We start from the raw sequence: 21,915 nt of genomic DNA on the forward strand, positions 1-21,915 counted from the left end.
AAGGCAGCCGCTTAACTGAGCCACCCAGGCGCCCCACGAATGACTTTTGAGATCTCCCACTTCTGGCTGCTTCTTTCCAACAAAATCTTTTTTTTTTTTAATTTTTATTTATTTTACAGAGAGAGAGAGAGACAGCGAGAGAGGGAACACAAGCAGGGGGAGTGGGAGAGGGAGAAGCAGGCTTCCCGCGGAGCAGGGAGCCCGATGCGGGGCTCGATCCCAGGACCCCGGCATCATGACCTGAGCCGAAGGCAGACGCTTAACGACTGAGCCACCCAGGCGCCCCTTTCCAACAAAATCGTAACAAAATTTTCTGAGCAGGAAAGTGTTGAGTAAGGCGGGCCTTTCGTGTCAGAGGGCTGAGCACCCTTGGACCCCCTTCAAACAGTCCTCTCCAGACCTCCCTTGGCCTCGCGTGGCCAAATACTCCTCTGTTCTACCCAAAGCCCACGGAGCTCGGAGCGCGCCAGAGCGCGGTCCAGGGCCACCTGCACCTTCGGGGAGCCGGGGCGGTTCCTCTACGCTCGGTCCCCAAAGCTGCGCTGTTGCTTTAATTGGGATCGCTGCGAGGGTGTGCGGAGAAGGGCTGGTTCCTCCCGCCTCCTGCTCCACGGCTCCCTTCCCCCTCCCTTCCGAGTTTCAGGTGAATGGGTCACTGAGGGCGGAGACGACTGCAACACGCTTCCTCGCCAGCGTCCACCCCCCGCCAGTTTCTCCTTCCCCTGCAGGAGGCGGCGGGACTCCAGGGAAAGCTAGCCAGAGCACCCCAGGGCCCGCGCCGGTGCAACAGGTGAGCTGCTCTCGCGCGGGACAGCGAACGTCCAGCACCGGCCTGGCGTTGGTGCGCATGCCCGGGGGCAGGACGGCCGGGGTGGGGTAAGGAGGAGGAGAAGGAGGAGTGGAAGAGGACTGAATTCCTAGGCTAGTCGCTGGCTGCGTGCGGGCGGCCCGCACAGCGTCAGGTGCGCTCGCCAAGTAAGCGCGTTCTTTGGCTCCCGCGGTCCTTGGTGGGTCGGGCGGGGCTGCAGTGAGTAGGTGAGAGTTGGGCGCGGCGCTGGGGGCGCACGGTAGCCTCAGAGTCCCCGCGCGGGGTCGTGGCTCCGGTGCTGTAGGGGAGGCGCGGGGGGAGGACGCCCGGCGCTAGTTTCGGTGGCGGTTTCGCTCTGGGCTGGGACTGGCGGGAGTGGGAAGGGAGCGAGTCCGCTGGGGGAGCAGCGCTGGTCTAACTTGGAGGCTGCCTCGGCGAAGGGCCACTTGGAGCCGCCGATCAGCTCCGTCGGCGGAAACGCTTAAAGCTCCCTGTGTCCCGGCGGCGCGGGCACCTTGTCGCTTTGATGGGGGGCGGGCGGTTCTCGAACCGGGCGAGCCCAGTGCTCAGCTCTCCGGACTGTAATGCTGGGAGGTCCTCAGGAAGAGGGGCGCACGCCCGGCTCCTCCAGGGTCCTTAGCCTGAGGGCTGGAGCCGGGGTCGGGGGGCGCTCGCTGGCCAGGGCGGCTGGGATCCTGGGGTTGGGGGAGGACCTTATCGATTCCGCCACACCCACCCCTCGGGTATCGCGGGCGGGGGAGAGCGGGGGCCGGTTTAATCCGGGAAATATTGCTAGAACCCTGGGGTGGGCCGGTCGGCTCGTTGGCATCCAGTTAGTGGGAGTTGTGCGAGCCCGCGTCAATTTAAGCCTGGGGGCGGGGATTTAATTTCGAGTGAGGCTGTGTTTCGAGGGAAGCTGCTCACGCTTCGGATTCTCACCCGTGACTCAGAGGCCGCCGCCAGGTGGGCGGACCTGCCTCCGGGCAGTTCCAGCTGGGCGCGCGCTGGCGCGCACCGGCCGGGGCTCACGGACGCGGACCTGCCGCGGGGCTTAGACACCTACGAGGAAGGGCCGGTCCGCGCGCGGCCAGCCGACATGTTGCCTGCGTCGGAGGAAGTGTGCGGGGAGAGCGGGCTTGAGGGGCCAAAATGGCCTCTGCTCCTTGGGGGTGGAAGAGCAATTCCGAGCCCCTGTGTCCCAGGTGAAGCGATAACCACGAGAAGCTACGGCATCCTCAGGCCGGCCTTGGGGCTGACTGGGCAAACTGCCAACTTGGGAAATGACCCGGGGCGGGGAAGAGGCAGCCTTCCAGGTTAGTGTGTGGCCCTCACGCGCAATAGGTGTATTATGGGGATCCCTGGAAAAGAGAAACCTTCCCGTTAAGGCACTTCTGGTGATGCTTGGTGTAACTGAAAACTAGTCCTTTCTAGATGGAGGTAGATGTCTCAAGCTACCCATTACCAATACCGCAGTGTTGCTCTTGCACGGTACAGATGAAACTTTATTTGCTCTTCCTGGTATTTTAAAATAGACATTGTAAATGGTGGAGCCACGGTAGTAGGTATCTCCTCAAAGCAACACTTTTGAGTAGTTTTTTGCATTTATTTAGTTATTAGGTGCCGCCTTGGTTAAGTGATGGAGAGGAGGATGGCGAGATTTGTGCAGCTTCTGGGCTATTTAGGGAAATGATGGGCAGTGCCTCCTAACTAAGAGCCAGTGTGCTAAAAGAGTTTGTTACCTTGTATCATTTGGTGATACTGACAACTCTAAAAGGTAGATCTTCTTAGAACTCCGTTTTAAAGGTAAAACACCGGTAGGGGAAACATTACAAAAGGTGTGGCTTGAAAACTGCTTCGGCTAATCGGGGCGGGTATACCAGAAAAGCAGCAGGCCTTGATGTTCCAGCACCAGAAGGATTTGGGGTTTTTCTGGAACACTCTACGTTTGACTAGTCGCTCTGGTCTCATAGAATCCACATCTTGTTTGATGTGAAGGTAAACTTCCTGTTTTCTTTTAAAGATAATGTTGGAATTATTGCCCTTTCAAAATTACGAGAGATTATTTTTGACCACACAAATTAACTGCTATAAAATCTTTGACCTGCCCACGAGCCCGCCAGACGGGGAGTTTTCTTAAGTTGCATTTTAAGGCTTACTTGATTAGAGTCCTTAGCGGGCTTTTTTTCATCCAGGTTATTATTTAATGGAAATACTGGGGTAAAAAGACCCTGAGGATTTTTTTTTTTAAGATTTTATTTATCTATTTGACAGAGAGACAGTGAGAGAGGGAACACAAGCAGGGGGAGTGGGAGAGGGAGAAGCAGGCTTCCCGCTGAGCAGGGACCCCCCCCCCCAATGCAATTCGATCCCAGGACCTTGGGATCACGACCTTAGCCGAAGGCAGACGCCTGAGCCACCCAGGTGCCCCGACCCTGAGGATTTTTGTTACAGCTTTTGTTTTAGCCTCTAGGCTTGCAGCTGTCCCCTAACCCCATGGTTCCTAATCTTGACTGTGGTATGAATCACCTGGGGATCTTATTAAGATAGATTCGTATTCATTGGTCAGATGAGGGGCCTGGAATTCTGCTTTTCAACAAGATACCAAATGATGTCCATATGGCTGGTGTTTGACTCTTCTCTCCTTCAGATTGTAAGCACTTAACTAATTCGGTTGAAGGTAAAGGATTATATTTACTGAGTGCTAGCATTGTGAGGAACTTAAAGACATTCACAGCTGTATTGAAATCCCAACTGTAATATGGGTTGTTGGTTTTATAAATCAGATGTTGATTGATCATCACTTTGTAACAGGGATCAGGCAGAAGAGTGATGGTCAAAACAGACATCTAGGTGCTTGTAAAGCTGGTATTCCAGTTGGGATGGAGATTGTGGCAGTTTAAAAAGTTAAAAAATAAAAAATAATCGGGAGGAATTTGCTCTGAAAATACAACAGGTTTGGTGGATGGGTGACCTGGAGGGCACCTCTGAGGAGGGGATATTTGAGGCAGAACAGCTGCTTCTTGCCCATTATAGATAGGAAATACCAAGATCAAGGCCTTCCTGGGATTGACGCCTTCAATCTAGGCAGTGATACTGCTGGAAATACATGGTGTGCTTAAGAATCATCTGGAGAGCTTATTTGAAATGCATTTTCGGATACAGAGCCCATTGTCTATTGCAAAATCTCTAATTTTAAAATTTTAGACAACTTACTAATTATGTGCCAAAAAATAAATAGAAACATTTAGTACCAGCCACAACTTTTAAAAACTTCTTAGAGGCAAATTAACTATTGCTGCATGTGATTGAAAAGGAATAGGCTCTCCTTAAATATGATAAAATTTATCTTTTACTTACAGTTGCTTTAAGGAATTATTCAGGGGCATAGTATTTTCAGGCTTTTCTTCTTTAGCTTAGATTCTTTTTTTTTAAAGATTTTATTTATTTATTTGACAGAGAGATAGCAAGAGCAGGAACACAAGCAGGGGGAGTGGGAGAGGGAGAAGCAGGCTTCCCGCCGAGCAGAGAGCCCGATGTGGGGCTCGATCCCAGGACTCTGGGATCATGACCTGAGCCGAAGGCAGACGCTCAACCGACTGAGCCACCCAGGCGCTCTTAGCTTAGATTTTTATTAGGACAGCTTTGGCCAGTAAACCTAAGGGGAGAACTTTTTGTATATTTTAACGTCAATCAATCTTTTCCCTTATGCCCCTGACTCTCAGCTGTTTGACTTGGTTCCCTTTCACTTGCTTTGGTCAGGCTCTGTGACCGTGGCCACTGAGCCCCTTAGGCCGGATCCTGTATCCTCTCCATTCGTTTTATTTTGTCCTTCACTCAACATACATTTATTGAGCAGATAATGTTAATATTGCCCTGCAGGGGGTTGGGTAATAGTCTGTTCTTGGTCCTTTTTGTCTTTGGCTGTGACCTGAAGGCACAGTTCCAGACTGACTTGAAGGAGACTAATATTACAGTTCCTTCAGTCCAGTCTCCCCAGAATATCAAACAACTTAAGCTTTGCATACACGGCTTCAGATAAAAATTGTTATTTGTTATTTTTGAAGGGTGTGTGGAGTCAGGGTAAGGGAGAGGCTTCCTAACATTGACATGAAATCTGATCCTGTGGTATCTTTTCTTCAAAGAATGGTTTCTAGCATTACAAAGACAGCTCTGCAGATATTTGAAGGCTGCTGTAGTGGTCCTTCTAATGTTGATTTGACCAGGCCAAACATTTCCTGTTTTTTCAGTCATTTGTCTTAAAGACATGGTTTTTCTAGTTCTTGAATGGTCAGTCACCTCCAGGAGAGGCAGCTCATTGGAACACGATGTACAGATTCATGGTTATGCAGAAGTTTATTTTTAAAGTGTATCATTCCTAGATGGAAGCACCTGTCTGTGACTACTGCCAAAGTTTGGGATAACTTCTTAACTTTGTTGAAATTCTTACCAAGGAAATGCACTTTTAAAAAGTGAGTCTCCGAGACGTTATAAAATGATTTATTCATGTCACCAGTATTTGAAAATGGATACAATGTATCTAAGTGCCTAAACACTGGAATGTCTCACTTTCAAGATAACCACCTTGCTGTGAATGCTTTTCTCATCTTCCTTAATATATTATCTTAATTATTCCAGCCTAGAGGTCAGGCTTATCCCCTGCCCTTTGGCATAGGAGGGTAGTGAGGTTCAAGGAAGAGAAGTAGAATTTGTCCACTCACAGCTTTTAAAACCACGGGGTTTATTTTTTTATTTTTATTTTTTAAAGATTTTGTTTATTTGACAGAGAAGAGACACAACGAGACAGGGAACACAAGCAGGGGGAGTGGGAGGGGGAGAAGCAGGCTTCCCGCGGACCGGGGAGCCCGATGTGGGGCTCGATCCCGGGATCCTGGGATCCATGACCTGAGCTGAAGGCAGACGCTTAACGACTGAGCCACCCAGGCACCCCTGGGTTTGTTTTAGCCCATCAGTCTGGCCCCACAGAGAATTTGATATACTTGAAGCCGGTGGGTTGGTTGGTTATCCTTTCCGGTGTTTTGTCAGCTGCAAATTTGGATAAGCTTGCCCATCTTGTCTGTGGTCACCAAACGACCTCCCTCTCTGTTCTTTTTTAAGATTTTTATTTGTGAGAGAGAGGAAGCAAGCATAAGCAGGGGGAAGGGCAGGCAGAGGGAGAAGCAGACTCCCCGCTGAGCAAGGAGCCCAATGTAGGACTCGATCCCCGGACCCTGGGGTCATGAATGTACTGTTCTTTTATCCTGTTTAGATTTCATTTTTCAGTCCCAGAGGAATGTCTGTGTACGGGGATGTGCTGAAGATTCTAGGGCTTCATCTACCAGTTTGGTAACCTCAAAAGAGGAAATGAAGCTTATATGGCATGCCTTGTTCTTGATAAACTTCCTAAAATTACTTGCTTCACAAGATAAAATCTCTGGTATTAGAGGGGATATGATAACTAAACTCCGAATCCATGAAATAGCAGTTTGGAAAGGGATTTTGGTGTCTGGATTTTTGACAAAATTTAAACTTCAGCCTGAGTCTGGATTAATTTAGAATTTCCAAAAACTACCATGGAGGGGTGCCTGGCTGGCTCAGTTGGTAGATCATGTGACTCTTGATCTCAGGGTCGTGAGTTCAAGCCCCAAGTTGGGCGTAGAGATGACTTATAAAACTAATGTGGAGCCTGGAATTTTTGTCATAGTCTTGAACGAGTGAGCTGGAGCTATAAAAGGGCAGAGTTCGTTTGTCAGTATTTTGACATTCAGCTTCAGAACGGGAGTCCTATGTTTAATAGTGTTTAAATTAAGTTTATCTTTTCTCTTTTTAAAGATTTATTTATTGAGGCGCCTGGGTGGCTCAGTTGGGTAAGGGTCTGCCTTCGGCTTAGGTTATGGTCCCAGGGTCCTGGGATCCAGCCCTGTATCAGGCTTCTTCCTTGGCGGGGAGCCTGCTTCTTCCTCTCCCTGTCTACCGCTCTGCCTACTTGTGCTCTCTCTCTGTCAAATAAATAAAATCTTTAAAAAAAAAATAAAGATTTATTTATTCATTAGGGAGTGAGTGCGTGCCCTTGCGCTCATGAGTGGGGGGGGAGGGGCAGATGGAGAGGGAGAATCTCAAGCCGACCCTGTGCTGAGCGTGGAGGCTCTCTAGGGGCTCCATCTCACGACCCTGAGATCGCATCCTGAGCCATGGAAATCAAGAGTCGGTTGCTTAACTGGCTGAGCCACCCAGGTGCCCCTAATAGTGTTTAAATTCATTTTTTTTTAATGTTCTTTTTTTGAACATCAGGAAGCCAGTCTGGACTTTTACTCTTCCGTAACACTGTAATGTGCTAATGGCCTGGGTTGCCCATTTAAATGTGCATTTGGGTGCTAGTTCCAGGGCTCTATACACTTAGGATTTGTGCATTTTTTGGTATGTTAGTACTTGAGTAAAACAGTTTTTTTGTTTTTTCATTTTTAAATAACATGAAGAAGTTGTCTTCCCTCACTGTGTTTGGAAAATCATGCTAATTGTCTTGGTGTTCCTAACATTCAATTTATTTCCATCTTTGAGGTTTTACGTGATAAACATTTGGGCAACATTTTATTCTGAGAAATTTGGAATTGACTGTCCTTAAGGATGTGGAGGATAGTTGCCATTGATTCTAAAGAACACAATTTAGAGAGTTTGAATTTATTTACTTTTCCTAACATAATACCTTTTTTGCACATACTTTATTTGAAAAGGAAAAAATAGTATACAGTTTAATATACTCAGATTGTAGATGTTGCTCAAGTGATCTTTCTTCTCCCCCCCCCACCCCAACCCCCAGCTTCTTCCTCTTCTTCTTTAAGTCTTGGTTTTTCTCCTCTGCTTTTCCCTGTCCTGCACTTGATAATGTAGTCAGCCCTAATAACTAAATAACTACCTGTTGTAGTTGTTTTTTTCTTTGTGTGTGACCTTCTGTAGTATTTCTACAGACTTCCATCGTATAGTGTAAGTACTTAATAAGTACTGGTTCATTGGGGCACCTGGGTGGCTCATCAGGTTAAGCATCCGACTCTTGATTTCGGCTCAGGTCTTAATCTCAGGGTCGTGAGATTGAGCCCCCACGTCAGGCTCTGCACTCAGTAGGGAGTCTGCTTGAGATTCTCCCTCTGCCCCTCCCACCACTCGTGTGTGTGCTCGCTTGCTCTCAAAGAAAATAAAAATTAAAAAAAATGGTGTTACCAAAACTTAAACACATTTTAAGAAATTTTCTTATTTTTTACATTTCTTGTTTTTTGAAGGAGTGGTTTTGAAAAATACCATTTTTTACCTATGCTGTAAAATCTTTGTGAAATATTTATTACTACAACTTAGTCATTAAAGTTAGTATTTGTATGTCAGTGGTGTGCAGAGCAGGGTGCTTGGGGCTGTGAGGACCACCAGACTGAATGGTTGCTATGCTCAGTGATTTCCTGTACTCAAGGAATTGATGGTCCAATGTGTAAGGATGTCATTGAGAAGGACAAGAGGAATAATCATGGTGTGTGAAGTTACTTGAGATTGGTATCATTAGTTTTCTTAGTGATGCAAGGAAACTCTGAGCTTTGTAGTAATGCCATTACCTTCCTTACGTTGCTTAGATTGGCTTATTTTGGGGGAGCTGCGGGGCAGTGCTCATCCTGAAGATCAGGTGATCATTGACATCAGCCATGTCATCGAGGCCTTTTGAAAGTCCACCTCCATATAGACCTGATGAATTGTAAGTAATTCTTTAGTTTTTGATTTTTTCTTTTTGTTAAGCATGTCACGTGTAAAAAGTACGTATAGTTGAAACTTTCATCTGTTAAGTGTTTGCTATTAAAAATAACAATATGTGTGTTTGTAAATTTAGATTAAAACAAAGTGTATAAACTGGAAGTGAGTCCCCCCCCCCCCCCCCCCGAAGCTTAACTTCCAGGATGCCGGTGTTTCTTTATTTTATTATGTTAATCACCATACATCATTAGTTTTTGATGTAGTGTTCCGTGATTCATTGTTTGCGTATAACACCCAGTGCTCCATTCAATACGTGCCCTCTTTTCTTTTTTTTTTAAGATTTTATTTATTTATTTGACAGACACAGAGAGGGAACACAAGCAGGGGGAGTGGGAGAGGGAGAAGCAGGCTTCCCACAGAGCAGGGAGCCCGATGCAGGGCTCGATCCCAGGACCCTGGGGTCATGACCTGAGCCAAAGGCAGACACGTAACGACTGAGCCACCCAGGCACCCCCAATACATGGCCTCTTTAATACCCATCACCAGGCTAACCCATCCCCCCACCCCCCCCAGAACCCTCAGTTTGTTTCGCAGAGTCCCTAGTTCGTGGTTCGTCTCCCCCTCCGATTTCCCCCCCTTCATTTTTCCCTTGTTTCTCTCTCTCTTTTTTTTTTTTTTTAACATATAATGTATTATTAGTTTCAGAGGTACAGGTCTGTGACTCATCAGTCTTACACAATTCACAGCGCTCACCATAGCACATACCCTCCCCAGTGTCTATCACCCAGCCACCCCATCCCTCCCACCCCCACCACTCCAGCAACACTCAGTTTGTTTCCTGAGATTAAGAATTCCTCATATCAGTGAGGACATATGATACATGTCTTTCTCTGATTGACTTATTTTGCTCAGCATAATACCCTCCAGTTCCATCCACGTTGTTGCAAATGGCAAGATTTTGATTTTGTTTTGTTTTGTTTTGATGGCTGCATAATACTCCATTGTGTATATATGCACCACATCTTCTTCATCCATTCATCTGTTGCAGGATGCTGGTGTTTCTCTGTAGAGGCAAACTACTGTCACCTGTTGCTGTTGTTTGTTTCTGTATAATCTAGACTGATACTTGTGTGTCTATTTATTCATTTTTGTTTTTTCACAAATGGTATGAAGCTTCTGATTTAATGCTTTGTTTAGGTGACTGACCCTAACGCTGCCTCATTGTTAATTTTTTTTTAAAGATTTTACTTATTTATTTGAGAGAGAGAGAAGGAGAGAGAGCACGAGAGGGAAGAGGGTCAGAGGGAGAAGCAGACTCCCCACTGAGCAGGGAGCCCGACGCGGGACCTGATCCCGGGACTCCAGGATCATGACCCGAGCCGAAGGCAGTCGCTCAACCAACTGAGCCACCCAGGCGCCCCCTCATTGTTAATTTTTTAAGTAATACTTTTATTGAGGTAGAGGTCATACACCATACAATTCACACATTTAGAATGGACAGTTCAGTGGTTTTAGCATATTCACAGAGTTGTGCAACCATCACTACATCAGTTTCAGAACATTTTCATCACCCTGTCCCCAAAGAAACCGCTACCGATTAGCACTCCTCATGTCCCCCCCCCGCCCCCCCATACTACGCCATCACCAATCTTTCTGTTTCTGGATTTGTCCATTTTGCACATTTCCTCTACATGTAATCATGCAATATGTGGTCCTATGTGACTGATTCTTTGGCTTGGCATAATGTTTTCCACATTGTCAGTTGTAAGAGTGATTCCTGCCACTATATAAAACAAGAAGCAAATTTGAGGGTTCTTGGCATCACTAGTCATTTGGAAATTTAACAGTGAAAAATTTTAAATTTATTACCAAACATTGATAGAGTCTTTTTCCTTTAAGTAGTTTGTAGCCTCAACTCTTTGATAACTGTAGTAGGAGTTGTGCTCCTGTTACATTGCCTCTTGACTAATACCTGAACATTATGGGGACACAGTTGTTTGTGATGATATGGTCCTTCAGTTATGCTAGAGAATATAGTAATTGAGTAGTGCTCCATGAACCCGAGACTTATTTTGGGTTGCTTTTGTAAACATTGGTGAAATATAACACACACATAGACAATGGCACAGAACGTGTGTATGAAATAATGAATAAAAAGAAAGCAAAATCATCATGTAGGTTAAGAAATAGAACACCTTCAAGTCCTTCCGTGTGTTCCCACCTTTCCCTGGAAACCACTGTTCTTCCATATGTTTTTTTTTTTTTTTTAAAGATTTTATTTATTTATTTGACAGAGAGAGACACAGCAAGAGAGGGAACACAAGCAGGGGGAGCAAGAGAGGGAAAAGCAGGCTTCCCGTGGAGCAGGGAGCCGGATGTGGGACTTGATCCCAGGACCCTGGGATCATGACCTGAGTTGAAGGCAGACGCTTAACGACTGAGCCACCCAGGCGCCCCTTACATATGGTTATCACTTGATTTTCTTTTCTTTTTTTTACTGTTTTATATATCCTAAACAATACATTTCAGTTTTACTTTGTTATCAAACTTCTTTTGCTTCAAAGGAGTGCTATAGAAATAAAATGTGAGGGGCTTCTGGGTGGCTTGGTCAGTTAAGCCTCTCCCTTCAGCTCAGGTCCTGAACTTGGGGTCCTGGGATCGAGCCCCACATTGGGTTCCCTGCTCAGCAGGAAGTCTGCTTCCTCCTTCTGCCCTCCCTCTCCCCATGCTCTGTCTCTCTCTAAAATAAATAAATAAAAACTTTTAAAAAAGGAAATATAAATGTAAACCATATGTGTAATTTTGTTTTCTTCTAATGAATTAAAAAATTTAATCATATTAATTTTATATAATATATAATTTAATATTTAATATTTCACTTAACCTAATATATTTAATGTATCATTTCAACATGTATAAACTGACTCATGAGGTAGTTTACATTCCTTTTTTAAGTCTTTTTTTTGTTAAATATTTGGTTTTTTAAATTTTTTTTTAAAGATTTTATTTATTAATTCATGAGAGACAGAGAGAGAGGCAGAGGGAGAAGCAGGCTCCCAAGGAGCAGGGAGTCCGATGCGGGACTCGATCCCAGGACCCTGGAATCATGACCTGAGCCGAAGGCAGACGCGTAACGACTGAGCCACCCTGGCGCCCCAGTAGTCGTTATTTTTTAGAGCAGTTTTACATTCAAAACAAAACTATGAGAGGAAGGTACAGAGATTTCCCATATGCCCCCGCCCTTATACCTGCGTTGCCTACCCCATTATCAGTATCCTCTACCAGAGTGGTACATGTGTTAAAATTGATGAACCTTCACTGACAAATCATTATCACCCAAAATACATAGTTAATATTAGGGTTCTCTCTAGGTGGTGGTAAATTTTTTTTTCTTTTTTTAGTGGCGGGGGAGCATGAGTGGTGAAGGGAAGGGCTGAGGAAGAAGGATAGAGAATCTTAAGCAGGCTCCCTGCTCAGTGCAGAGCCCGACATGGGGCTTGATCCCATGACCCTGAGGTCATGACCTGAGCTGAAACCAAGAGTCTGTTGCTTAACTGAGCCATCCAGGCACCCCTACATTTCTTTTTTTATACTGTGATAACTAAGTATTTTATACTTAACAGCACATCTCAGTTTGGACCAGCTATATTTCAAGTGCCCAGTAAATCATGTGGCTAGTGGCTGCCATATTAGACAGCTCATCTCTGTAGCATTCCATCCTATGGATATGTTAACAGTCACCTCTTCCCCCTCTAGGTAAACGTCTGGACTGTTTCCAGTTTCAGGTTATCATAAACAATGCTTCTGTGAATGTTACAATGTCAATGGGATTTTAAATGATAGAATTATTTTTTTAAAAAAGTGATATAATTTTTTTGGAAAACACTTTGACATTATCTCATAGAGCTGAAGGTAAAAAAAAAATTTGACTCAAAAATTCTCCTAGATATATACCTTAGAAAAAGAAGTGCTTGTGTGTGTGAGGGCACGTGTTCAAGATGCCCAGATCTACATTGTTCATGACAGCTCCAGAGGGAGACATCCCAAATAACCAAGTAAGAATGAGTTACGGAATTTTCATACATGACATTTTCAAAGACCAGCTTGTCAGGGTTCTTTTCCACTTTCTCCATTTCCTTGAATTCTTGTGGTTGGCAGCACCGAGTTGTAAGATGTCTTGCTTTGGAAAGAGAGAAGTGGACCAAGAAAATAATGGCAAAAACAAAAGGGGGTGAGGTCAGTTTAGGAATTGAATTTTGCTCTGCCAGGATCCACATTTCTTAGATTCTATGTGTCACACATCAGTGTGTGTCTCCAGTGATGTTTATGATTCAGTCACTAGAGTTGGCAAGCTCTTTTGATAAAGATCCAATTAGGCATCACCCTGATGAGCCCTCACTGAATATTTGATTTATTTTGTAGCTCTTACCATAACTAGCTAGAGATCATGTGGTGATGTAATGTCTTACTGCCTTCGAAGAGACTAACCTGTGGGGGGCCTGGGTTGAGGCACTTCTGTTGATTGTAGTATCCTCAGTACTTAGCACACTGCCCCACACACATCAGCCCGGCAGCTCCAGTAAATAGCTGTCATGTGAATAAATGAAAGATTGCTTTCTCAGGCAGGAGAGTGAGGCTGCCAGAAATTGGACGAGACACTGGATGGGCCACTGTAGTGTCATATCTGAATGCACTGATCTCACATCACACAAGCCAAGGGGTTGACATCATTGTTCTAAACTGCTTGGGTGCCCTCCCGAGGGATTACAGTTTAACTGGTGTGGAGTGCTCCAGCTGGGGATTATACACATTCCCCAGGTGACTCTAATAGGAGAAAATGCGAGAACCTCTACTCTGTAGAAATTAGAGCAGTCATTTTCAATGTATGGCTCCCAGACTTTCAGCAGCAGGAGTATCTGGAAATTTGTCCAACTCAGGCTTGCAGAATCAGCAACCTGGGGTTGGGGACCAACAATCTATGTTTTAACAAGCCCTCCAGGTGATTCTGATACACAGAAACCTTAACTCTTCAGTGGGTGTCTCAGTAGCTTCAGGGTGCTATAACACAGTACCACACACTGGGTAGCATATAAACAACATGAATTTATTTCTCAGTTCTGGAGGCTGGAAGTCCATGATAATAAGGTACCAGTGTGGTCAGGTTCTAGAGAAGGTTCTCTTCTGGGTTGCATACTGCCCGCTTCTTGTATCCTCACATGGTAGAAGGGGCAGGACGGTTCTCTGGGGTCTCCTTTGTGAAGGCACTGTTCCCATTCGTGGGAGCTCCAGCTCGGAACCTAGTTAGGCCCCACCTTCTAATACCATCACATTGGGGCTTAGGATGTTGACATTTGAATTTGGGGGGACATAAAGTGTCCTGTTGTAGTGGGGCGGTACTGAAAGTTGGTTTTGTTTTTTGCCAGTAGATGGTTTAAATTATTTCCATGTCCATTCCGTGTTCTTTCTGCTTCCTCCAAACAGTATTAATTTGAAAGTGTTTTCATGTGCATTTCAGCAAACCCAATCATTACGCACCAAGCAATGATGTCTATGGTGGAGACATGCACATTCGACCCATGCTCTCTCAGCCGGCGTATTCTTTCTACCCAGAAGATGAAATTCTTCACTTCTACAAATGGACCTCTCCTCCAGGAGTCATTCGGATTCTGTCTATGCTCGTTATCGTGATGTGCATTGCCATATTTGCCTGTGTTGCCTCCACACTTGCCTGGGATCGAGGCTATGGAACTGGTGTACTGGGTGGTGGTCTAGGCTACCCTTACAGCAGTGGCTTTGGGAGCTACGGAAGTGGCTATGCCTATGGTTATGGCTATGGTTATGGCTATGGAGGCTACACAGATCCAAGAGCAGCAAAGGGCTTCCTCCTAGCCATGGTGGCCTTTTGTTTCATTGCCGCATTGGTAGTATTTGTTACCAGCGTAATACGATCTGACATATCTAGAACAAGAAGATACTACTTGACTGTCATAATACTGAGCGCTATCCTGGGCGTCATGATGTTTATTGCCACAATTGTCTATATAATGGGAGTAAACCCAACTGCCCAGGCTTCTGGGTCTATGTACAGTGCACAGATATATGCCATCTGCAACCAGTTTTATGCATCTGCAACTACTGGACTTTACATGGATCAATATTTGTATCACTACTGTGTGGTGGATCCCCAAGAGGTATCGGTGGTTTTCGTCCTTGCCCCTGCTTTGGGTATAGGCACTTGGGATGCTTAACAGAATCACTTTGGGAACTTTCAAAAAGTATTGATGACAAGGCCTCACTTATATTTAAATCAGAATGTGGAGAGGGGCTGGGTGTCATTGTTAAGATAGTATTAGCATACCATATAATTCATCCACTTAAAGTTTGGTTCAGTAATTTGAGTATATTCAGAGTTCTGCAGCCATCACCGTAATCAGTTTTAGAACATTTTCACTATCCTCAGAAGAACCCCCATATGCATTAGCAGTAACTTCTCCTTTCTCTAATCCTTCCAAGATTTAGCCGACTACTAATCTTATTCTATAGATTTGCCTATTCTGGATATTTCATATATACAGAATCACACAGTATGTGATCTTTTATGATTGGCTTCTTTCTTTTTTTTAAGTTTTATTTAAGTAATCTCTGGACCCATTGTGGGCCTCGAGCTCACAACCCCAAGATCAAGAGTCACATGCTCACCCCCACCCGCACTCCCGACTAAGCGATCCAGGCGCCCCTATGATTGGCTTCTTTCATTTCACATTAATGTTTTCCAGGTTCATGCATGTTATATCAATTCCTTTTTATTGCTGCATAGTATTCCATTGTATGGCTATACCATATTTTATTCATTCATCAATGGATGGACCTTTGGGCTATGTCCATACTGGCTCTTATGAATAATGCTCTGAACATTTGTGTACAGGTTCTTGTGTGAATCTGTGTTTTAATTTCTCTTGAGTATATACCTAGGGATAGAATTGCAGGGTCTTATGATGTCTCTTCTGTGTGTTTAAGCTTTTGAGGAACTGCCAGACTGTTCTCCAAACTGGTTGCTCTGTTTTACCTTTACCAGAAATGTGTGAGGATTCCATTTTTTACACATGCTCACCAGCATTGTTTTGTCTATTTGATTCTAACCATGCTAATAGGTGTGAAGTTGCTAATCTTTTTCCTGATTGATTTGTAATTTTTTTTCCTAATTTTTTTTTTCCTCTCCTTACGTTGACTCAGGAATTCTCTTTTACCTGAATGAGTCACTCTTTTGGGGTGAGATCATATCCAGTAACTACCATTATTTTGAAGACTGAAATGTTTTCCTTCTGAATTTCAGAATATTTGTTGTTGGCATTCAGATGTATCTCTGGTAAACAGGGCTGAGGGTTGGTGCTCCTCTCTTACCACACCCCCATCTCTCTTAGTCCTCTGTGTGCCCAAAACCTGTATTCACTGAAAAAGGATATCACTGTTAGGTGGCTGCACAGAGACCCTCCTGTTACGATGAGCAGAATCCAGGCCAGGGTCCTGGTACTGCCTCACTTTCAAGTGTCTCCAGGCCAGTCGACCACTTAACATACTTATCAGACACTGGGAGAACTGTCGGGGCAAAGGTTTCCTTGTCACAGGGCCCTTTCTTGTGAGTACACAAAAGACTCCTCCAACAGAAACCACCTGCCAGACTACATGAATCACTCATCCATTTTCTCTTAATTTATAGCTTGGTTAGATCATGTCTCATAATTTATGGTAAGATAGATCCTCTATAGACTGGAATTTACATTCAGTGTAAAAACATTTGCTCAGTATGTGTTATGAACGAGATTATAAACATGGTTATGTATTTAAAGCTATTTCTGAGTAACATTTTTCAAGCCCTTTAGAAGGATACTGATGATTGAGTTAATTTACTGGCCATTTTCATCTGTTAATAAAAATAAGGCCACTTGGGTGCTCAAGCTTTGGAACTAGATTTCTGTAATTTAAAAGGGAATGATAGTACCTAACTGTAAGCCTGTTCTGAGTATTGAATTAAGCTGTGTATGTGTTGTTAGCGTCAGCCCAACATTTTATATTTCTAAAATGTAACTCTTATCAGTTTTATATCTATTAAACCACAGATATGTAGTGTAGGCCCTTAGGTTTTTACTGAGGGTGGATTAGGATAAAGTAAACAATTAAAATCTGTGTCAATATCTTTAATCTCTTTTTAGGCAATTGCGATTGTACTGGGGTTCATGGTTATCGTGGCTTTTGCTTTAATAATTTTCTTTGCTGTGAAAACTCGAAGAAAGATGGACCAGTATGACAAGTCGAATATTTTGTGGGACAAGGAACATATTTATGATGAACAACCCCCCAATGTTGAAGAGTGGGTAAGTGTTAAAAAAAAAATCAGCAAATGTCCTGTATTTTATTAAAACACCAGGTTTCTGTCTCTAAACCTGACCTTTAATGCTTTGTGAAACTATGTTCTTAGAATTACTGTTTTTGTTTGTTGCAAAAGTTGTGCCCTCATGTTTTTACTCAGATCTTTAAGAAGGTGCTATGATAAGTGGAAATTGTTTTACTGCAAAATGAAAACCAGATTTTTTTTTTTTTAGATTTTATATATTTATTTGGTGGGGGGTTCATGGGCAAGCAGGGGGAGGGGCAGAGGGGGAGGGAGAATCTCAAGCAGACTCTGCACTGAGCCCGACATGGGGCTTGATTTCACGACTCTGAGATCATGACCTGAGTCAAATCAAGAGTTGGGTGCTGGGGCGCCTGGGTGACTCAGTCAGTTAAGGGTCTGACTTTTGATTTCGGCTCAGGTCATGATCTCAGGGTTGTGGGATTTAGCTTGGCATTGGGCTCCATGCTCAGCATGGAGTCTGCTTGTCCCTCTCCCTCTGCTTCTCCCCTCACTTGTGCTTTCTCTCTGTCTCTCAAATAAATAAGTAAAATCCTAAAAAAAAAAAAAAAGTTGGACGCTTAGCTGACTGAACCACCCAGGCACCCCTCAGATTTCCATTTTTAAGAAGTGTATTTAGGCACTGAAAAGAAATGGCTTCTAAAGGAATCATGCAGAAAGAACTTGGTCTTTGCAAAACAGTACCATCCCTCCCCCTCCCGGTATGTTTTCCTGGTTGTCATTTTGGAGGGGAACACTGTTGCTTAGGGTGCTTGCTGTCTTGGGTTAAGAAGGGTGTTTTTGGAGTGGTAGCAGGTGCCATACTTCTGAAGTTTTTACATCAATAACAGCGTAGCAAATTACAGTGACTGCATGGATACTTATGAAATACTTCAGTGAGGCAAAGAGATTAGAGCAATTCCCTTTTTTATATATACTGTATTGTTATTTCTGCCAGTATGTGTAGATGTGATTTGCTGAAAGCTTAGGAAGTTCCTCTCTTCAAAAATATCTGGGAAATATATATTACTGATACCTAACATGTCTTCAGAGATGTCTGAAGTGAGACTTTCTCAGAAACCCTGTTAGGAAGCAGTTGGAAACATCCTCAGAAACTGCCATCATAGGTTTCTTTGAGCAGACTGACTTCTTACCATGAGGGTTAGTTGAGAAACCTGGACACAGGTTTGTTCTAGCCAGTGGGAGTGGAGGAAAGAGCGCAAAGGGTGGGGATTGTTGGTCAGGTCAGGGATAAAGACATTGGTCATCTTGAAGGCTCCCATAGCTCTGGCATTCTGTTATGTCTGATTTTTTTTTTTTTAAGATTTTATTTTATTTTATTTGTGAGAGAGAAAGAGAGCACAAGCAGGGGGAGTGGCAGGCAGAGGGAGAAGCAGGCTCCCCGCTGAGCAGGGAGCCCGATGCGGGACTCGATCCCAGGATCCTGGGATCATGACCTGAGCCGAAGGCAGACGCCTAACTGACAGAGCCACCCAGGCATCCCTGTGAATGCCTGATTTTAAGAAATCTAGAACTTTAGATGAGATTTTCTTCTAGTTAAGGAGCCAAAAGGAAACAGTCTTAGGAACATCAGAACGTATGGTGGGTACACACCACTGAGAGTGGAGTTCCTACGTTCCTAACCTTGCCTTGAGGCCTGCTTGGTTTCTTTTTCCTCCATAAAGTGTGAAGGTGTTTTCTTTCAACCTTTAGCTCCAGGCAAGGCCACCTGTAGATGGAATAGGACAATCTATTGTGAACTATGACGTAAATGTTTTGCTGAGAGTTTCTGGGTGTGTCAGTTTTCACTGGCTGTTGGATTTGTTTGTTCAAGGTTTCGAGAGGCTTAAAAAAAACCACACCAAAAAAACTAACTCAAGAGAGACTAGTGCTGGTAATATTAGAGTTCCAGTGAACTTTGGCCTCTCATCTGATTTTACTGTCTTGCGGTTTTAATCAGTTCTAGGTGCTTTTGATAATTGGGCAAAATATAGCCATAATAATTTATGGACATGATAATGACAGTGAAGCAGAAAGCACCTTACTTTTATTTATTTATTAAATTTATCATTTTGTTTTTTTAAGGATTTTATTTTTAAGTAATCTCTACACCCAGTGTGGGGCTCGAACCCACAAATGCGAGATCGAGAGTCGCATGCTCCACTGACTGAGCCATCCAGGTGCCCCAGCCCTGCCTGGTTTCTCATCTCTTTTCCTCTTCCCTTAGCTTCCCCACTGCCTAAGAAATGCTATTGAAATAAGCTATTTGGAGGTGATTTTAGCCACAGTTATTTTGCTTTTCCATCCATTCTCCCCTTACCTGCCCAAGTTTACTTTGCTGAACTCAGTCCCTCTTTCTTGTTTCTTCTGTTTCCTTCCACAACTCTCCTTTCTGTGCTCTTTTGCTCCATTCTGCTCAACACCTCTGTCCCTTTGATAATATAATGTGGCAGGATTTGAGTCCCCTTAATGCCCGTGGTTCTTGGTCACACCACTTCCAAGAATGAAGAGGTAGACCAGATGAATAGTGGTGGGCAGCAAAGCAAAGTTTATTGAGCAAGAGTATAAAGCTCCCAGAAAGGGAGGGGGGCTCAGTGGGTTGCCCTCGGAGTTTAAGTTTAGGGGTTATTATGACCTCTTTTGCGGAGCTATCTTAAGCAATCAGGGTTTGCTGAGTCGTGCCAATCAGGGCTTTGGTCACATATTTGTCTACCTGTTAGGTTAATGTTTCTGTGCTGATGGTCTTTTTTTCTTACTGACATCTGGAAGCTTATGTCTTAACTGCCCCTTGCTGGTGATATTGACAAATGCTTTGTGGTTAATTGTCTTATTTTAGGTCGTTTTGCAAAAATCATTTCTGCAAAGGCTGCAAAACAGAATGTTAGTGAGGTCCTGTGTAAGCTGCAGAACAGGATGTCAGTGCTGTTTTATTTTAGCCGTCCTGACTCCGTATCTTCTTGCTGGGGACCCTACCCTGACTGCCTAACTGTCGGCCAAGTCCTAACGATAGTCCAGGTGAAAATGTTTGATGCTGCATATAAAGTGCCTGACAGTGGATTAGTGATTTTTCTTCCTTTTGGTTTTTAGAAATTAATACCATAAAAATAATCTTCACTTAAAATAATGGAAAGAAAACTTAGCATTCATTACTTGTGCTAAGTGAGGACTAAAATTTGACTTCTAGGGGCTCCTGGGTGGCTCAGTCGGTTAAGCTTCCGACTCTTGATTTTCGGCTTAGGTCATGATCTCAGGGTTGTGAGATTGAGCCCAACATGGGGCTCTGCACTGAGCGTGGAGCCTGTTTAAGATTTTCTCTCTCAGGGTGCCTGGGTGGGTCAGTTGTTAAGCGTTTGCCTTCGGCTCAGGTCATGGTCCCAGGGTCCTGGGATCGAGCCCCATATCAGGCTCTCTGCTCAGTGGGAAGCCTGCTTGTGTTCTCTCTCTCGCTGTATCTCTCTCAAATAAATAAAATCTTTAAAAAAAAAGATTCTCTCTCTCTCTCTCCCCCTCTGCTCTTCCCTCACTCTCAAAAAGTTAAATAAATAAAAATATAAAATTTGAATTGTAGGGGACTGAGATAAGATACTCCCCATATAGCTAATAATGGTTTTTTTTGTTGGGCGGGGGGAGAAAGACTTACTAAAGGAATAATTAGCTACTGAAAATTAGTTTCCTTCTTCCCTATGTATTAGGGTAGGCCTAGACATTCATTATTTTATTAGATCTTACTGCCTTTCCTGGATTTTTAAAATCTTTAGGATCAGAACCTTCAGAGCAAAGGCACCTCAAAAGTTGTGTCTTAAGAGTTTTAAGCAGGCTTCAGCCCTTAGGTATTATGTGTGGGAAAATGTACAACTCTGTAATTTCCTGTCTCTGAATCTCCAGCACCATGGTTTCTTTGCCTTCCTAGGGAGTCTTAGGGTTGTTGCTTTTTTTTTTTTCCCCTTCCCCTTTCTGGATATCTTGTACTTTATAAAATAAGCAGGCGGTGTTTGCACACTATTGTGGGTGTTAACCTGGTCCTTTGTAGTCAGTCACTTAAGTTTGTACCAGCATTGTTGTATATCAGATGTTTGAAGGTTCTTTTAATAAATTTGCAGATGTTATTTTTTCTGTTATGTCCTCAAATTCCAGATCTAGTTGGTACTTTTTCTGAATTAAAAAATATATATATATTGGGGTCCCTGTGTGGCTCAGTTGGTTAAGCATCTGCTTTTGACTCAGGTCATGATCCCGGGGTCCTGGCATTGGGCTCCCTGCTCATCGGAGAGCCTGCTTCTCCCTCTACCCCTCCCCACCGACTTGTGTGCTCTCTCACACTCTCTTTCTCTGAAATAAATAAGATCTTTAAAAAAAAAAAATATATATATATATATATGTATATATATATATAGTGTAACTGGGTGATGGGCATTAAGGAGGGCACATGATATGATGAGCACTGGATGTTATACGCAACTAATGAGTCATTGAATACTACATCAAAAACTAAAGATGTACTATACGTTGGCTAGCTGAATTTAAATTAAAAATAACATATATTTATGTATTTTTAAAATTTATTGTTTGGTAACTAGAGATTTTGAAACTACAGTGAACTATAAAGAAAATTCTTCCACCCTGAGGTACCATTTTGGTGTATTTTCTTTAATCCCTCCCCCTTCTTATTTTAAATCAGAAGTACGATAATGTTCCCTCTCAGTGTGAAGTTCTACTTTTGGATTTAACATTGTAAGCTTTTTATCACATCATTAAATATTCCTCATTTTTTGATACTTTTAATTTTATTCAAGTACAATGTATATCTGTATGTAGAGAGTAACGTACAGTAGGTACACCAGTTGCCTAGCTTGGTGAGTTTTTATACATACACATAACTCACCCAGATCAAGATAGAGTTTATTCCAGTGTCCGTGGTTTCCTCATGCCCTTTCTCAGTATCCCCTAGAGGATGGTAGTGCCTCTCATTATTGTTTGGTAGCTATCACCCTGT

General features: G+C 43.7%; 1 protein-coding gene across 7 annotated transcripts in view; it reads left to right on the forward strand.

Moving 5' to 3' along the window:
- The first annotated feature begins 645 nt into the window (after positions 1 to 645).
- The window catches only part of OCLN (occludin), a 54,048-nt gene continuing 32,778 nt past the window's right edge, over positions 646 to 21,915 (forward strand). For 2 of the 7 annotated variants that reach the window (XM_027607001.2, XM_027607007.2), the window contains exons 1-4: positions 841 to 975; positions 8,419 to 8,537; positions 14,049 to 14,724; positions 16,744 to 16,905. In XM_027607001.2, the coding sequence (XP_027462802.1) occupies positions 8,488 to 8,537; positions 14,049 to 14,724; positions 16,744 to 16,905 (888 nt within the window). In that variant the 5' untranslated portion in view covers positions 841 to 975; positions 8,419 to 8,487. Of the gene's footprint in view, positions 791 to 840; positions 1,036 to 1,759; positions 2,122 to 8,418; positions 8,538 to 12,479; positions 12,589 to 14,048; positions 14,725 to 16,743; positions 16,906 to 21,915 lie in introns of those variants that run through there. The other 5 variants (XM_027607002.2, XM_027607003.2, XM_027607004.2 and 2 more) reach the window with 5 other exon arrangements.

The sequence above is a fragment of the Zalophus californianus genome, chromosome 5 (assembly GCF_009762305.2).
Source record: "Zalophus californianus isolate mZalCal1 chromosome 5, mZalCal1.pri.v2, whole genome shotgun sequence".
Classification (NCBI taxonomy): domain Eukaryota; kingdom Metazoa; phylum Chordata; class Mammalia; order Carnivora; family Otariidae; genus Zalophus; species Zalophus californianus.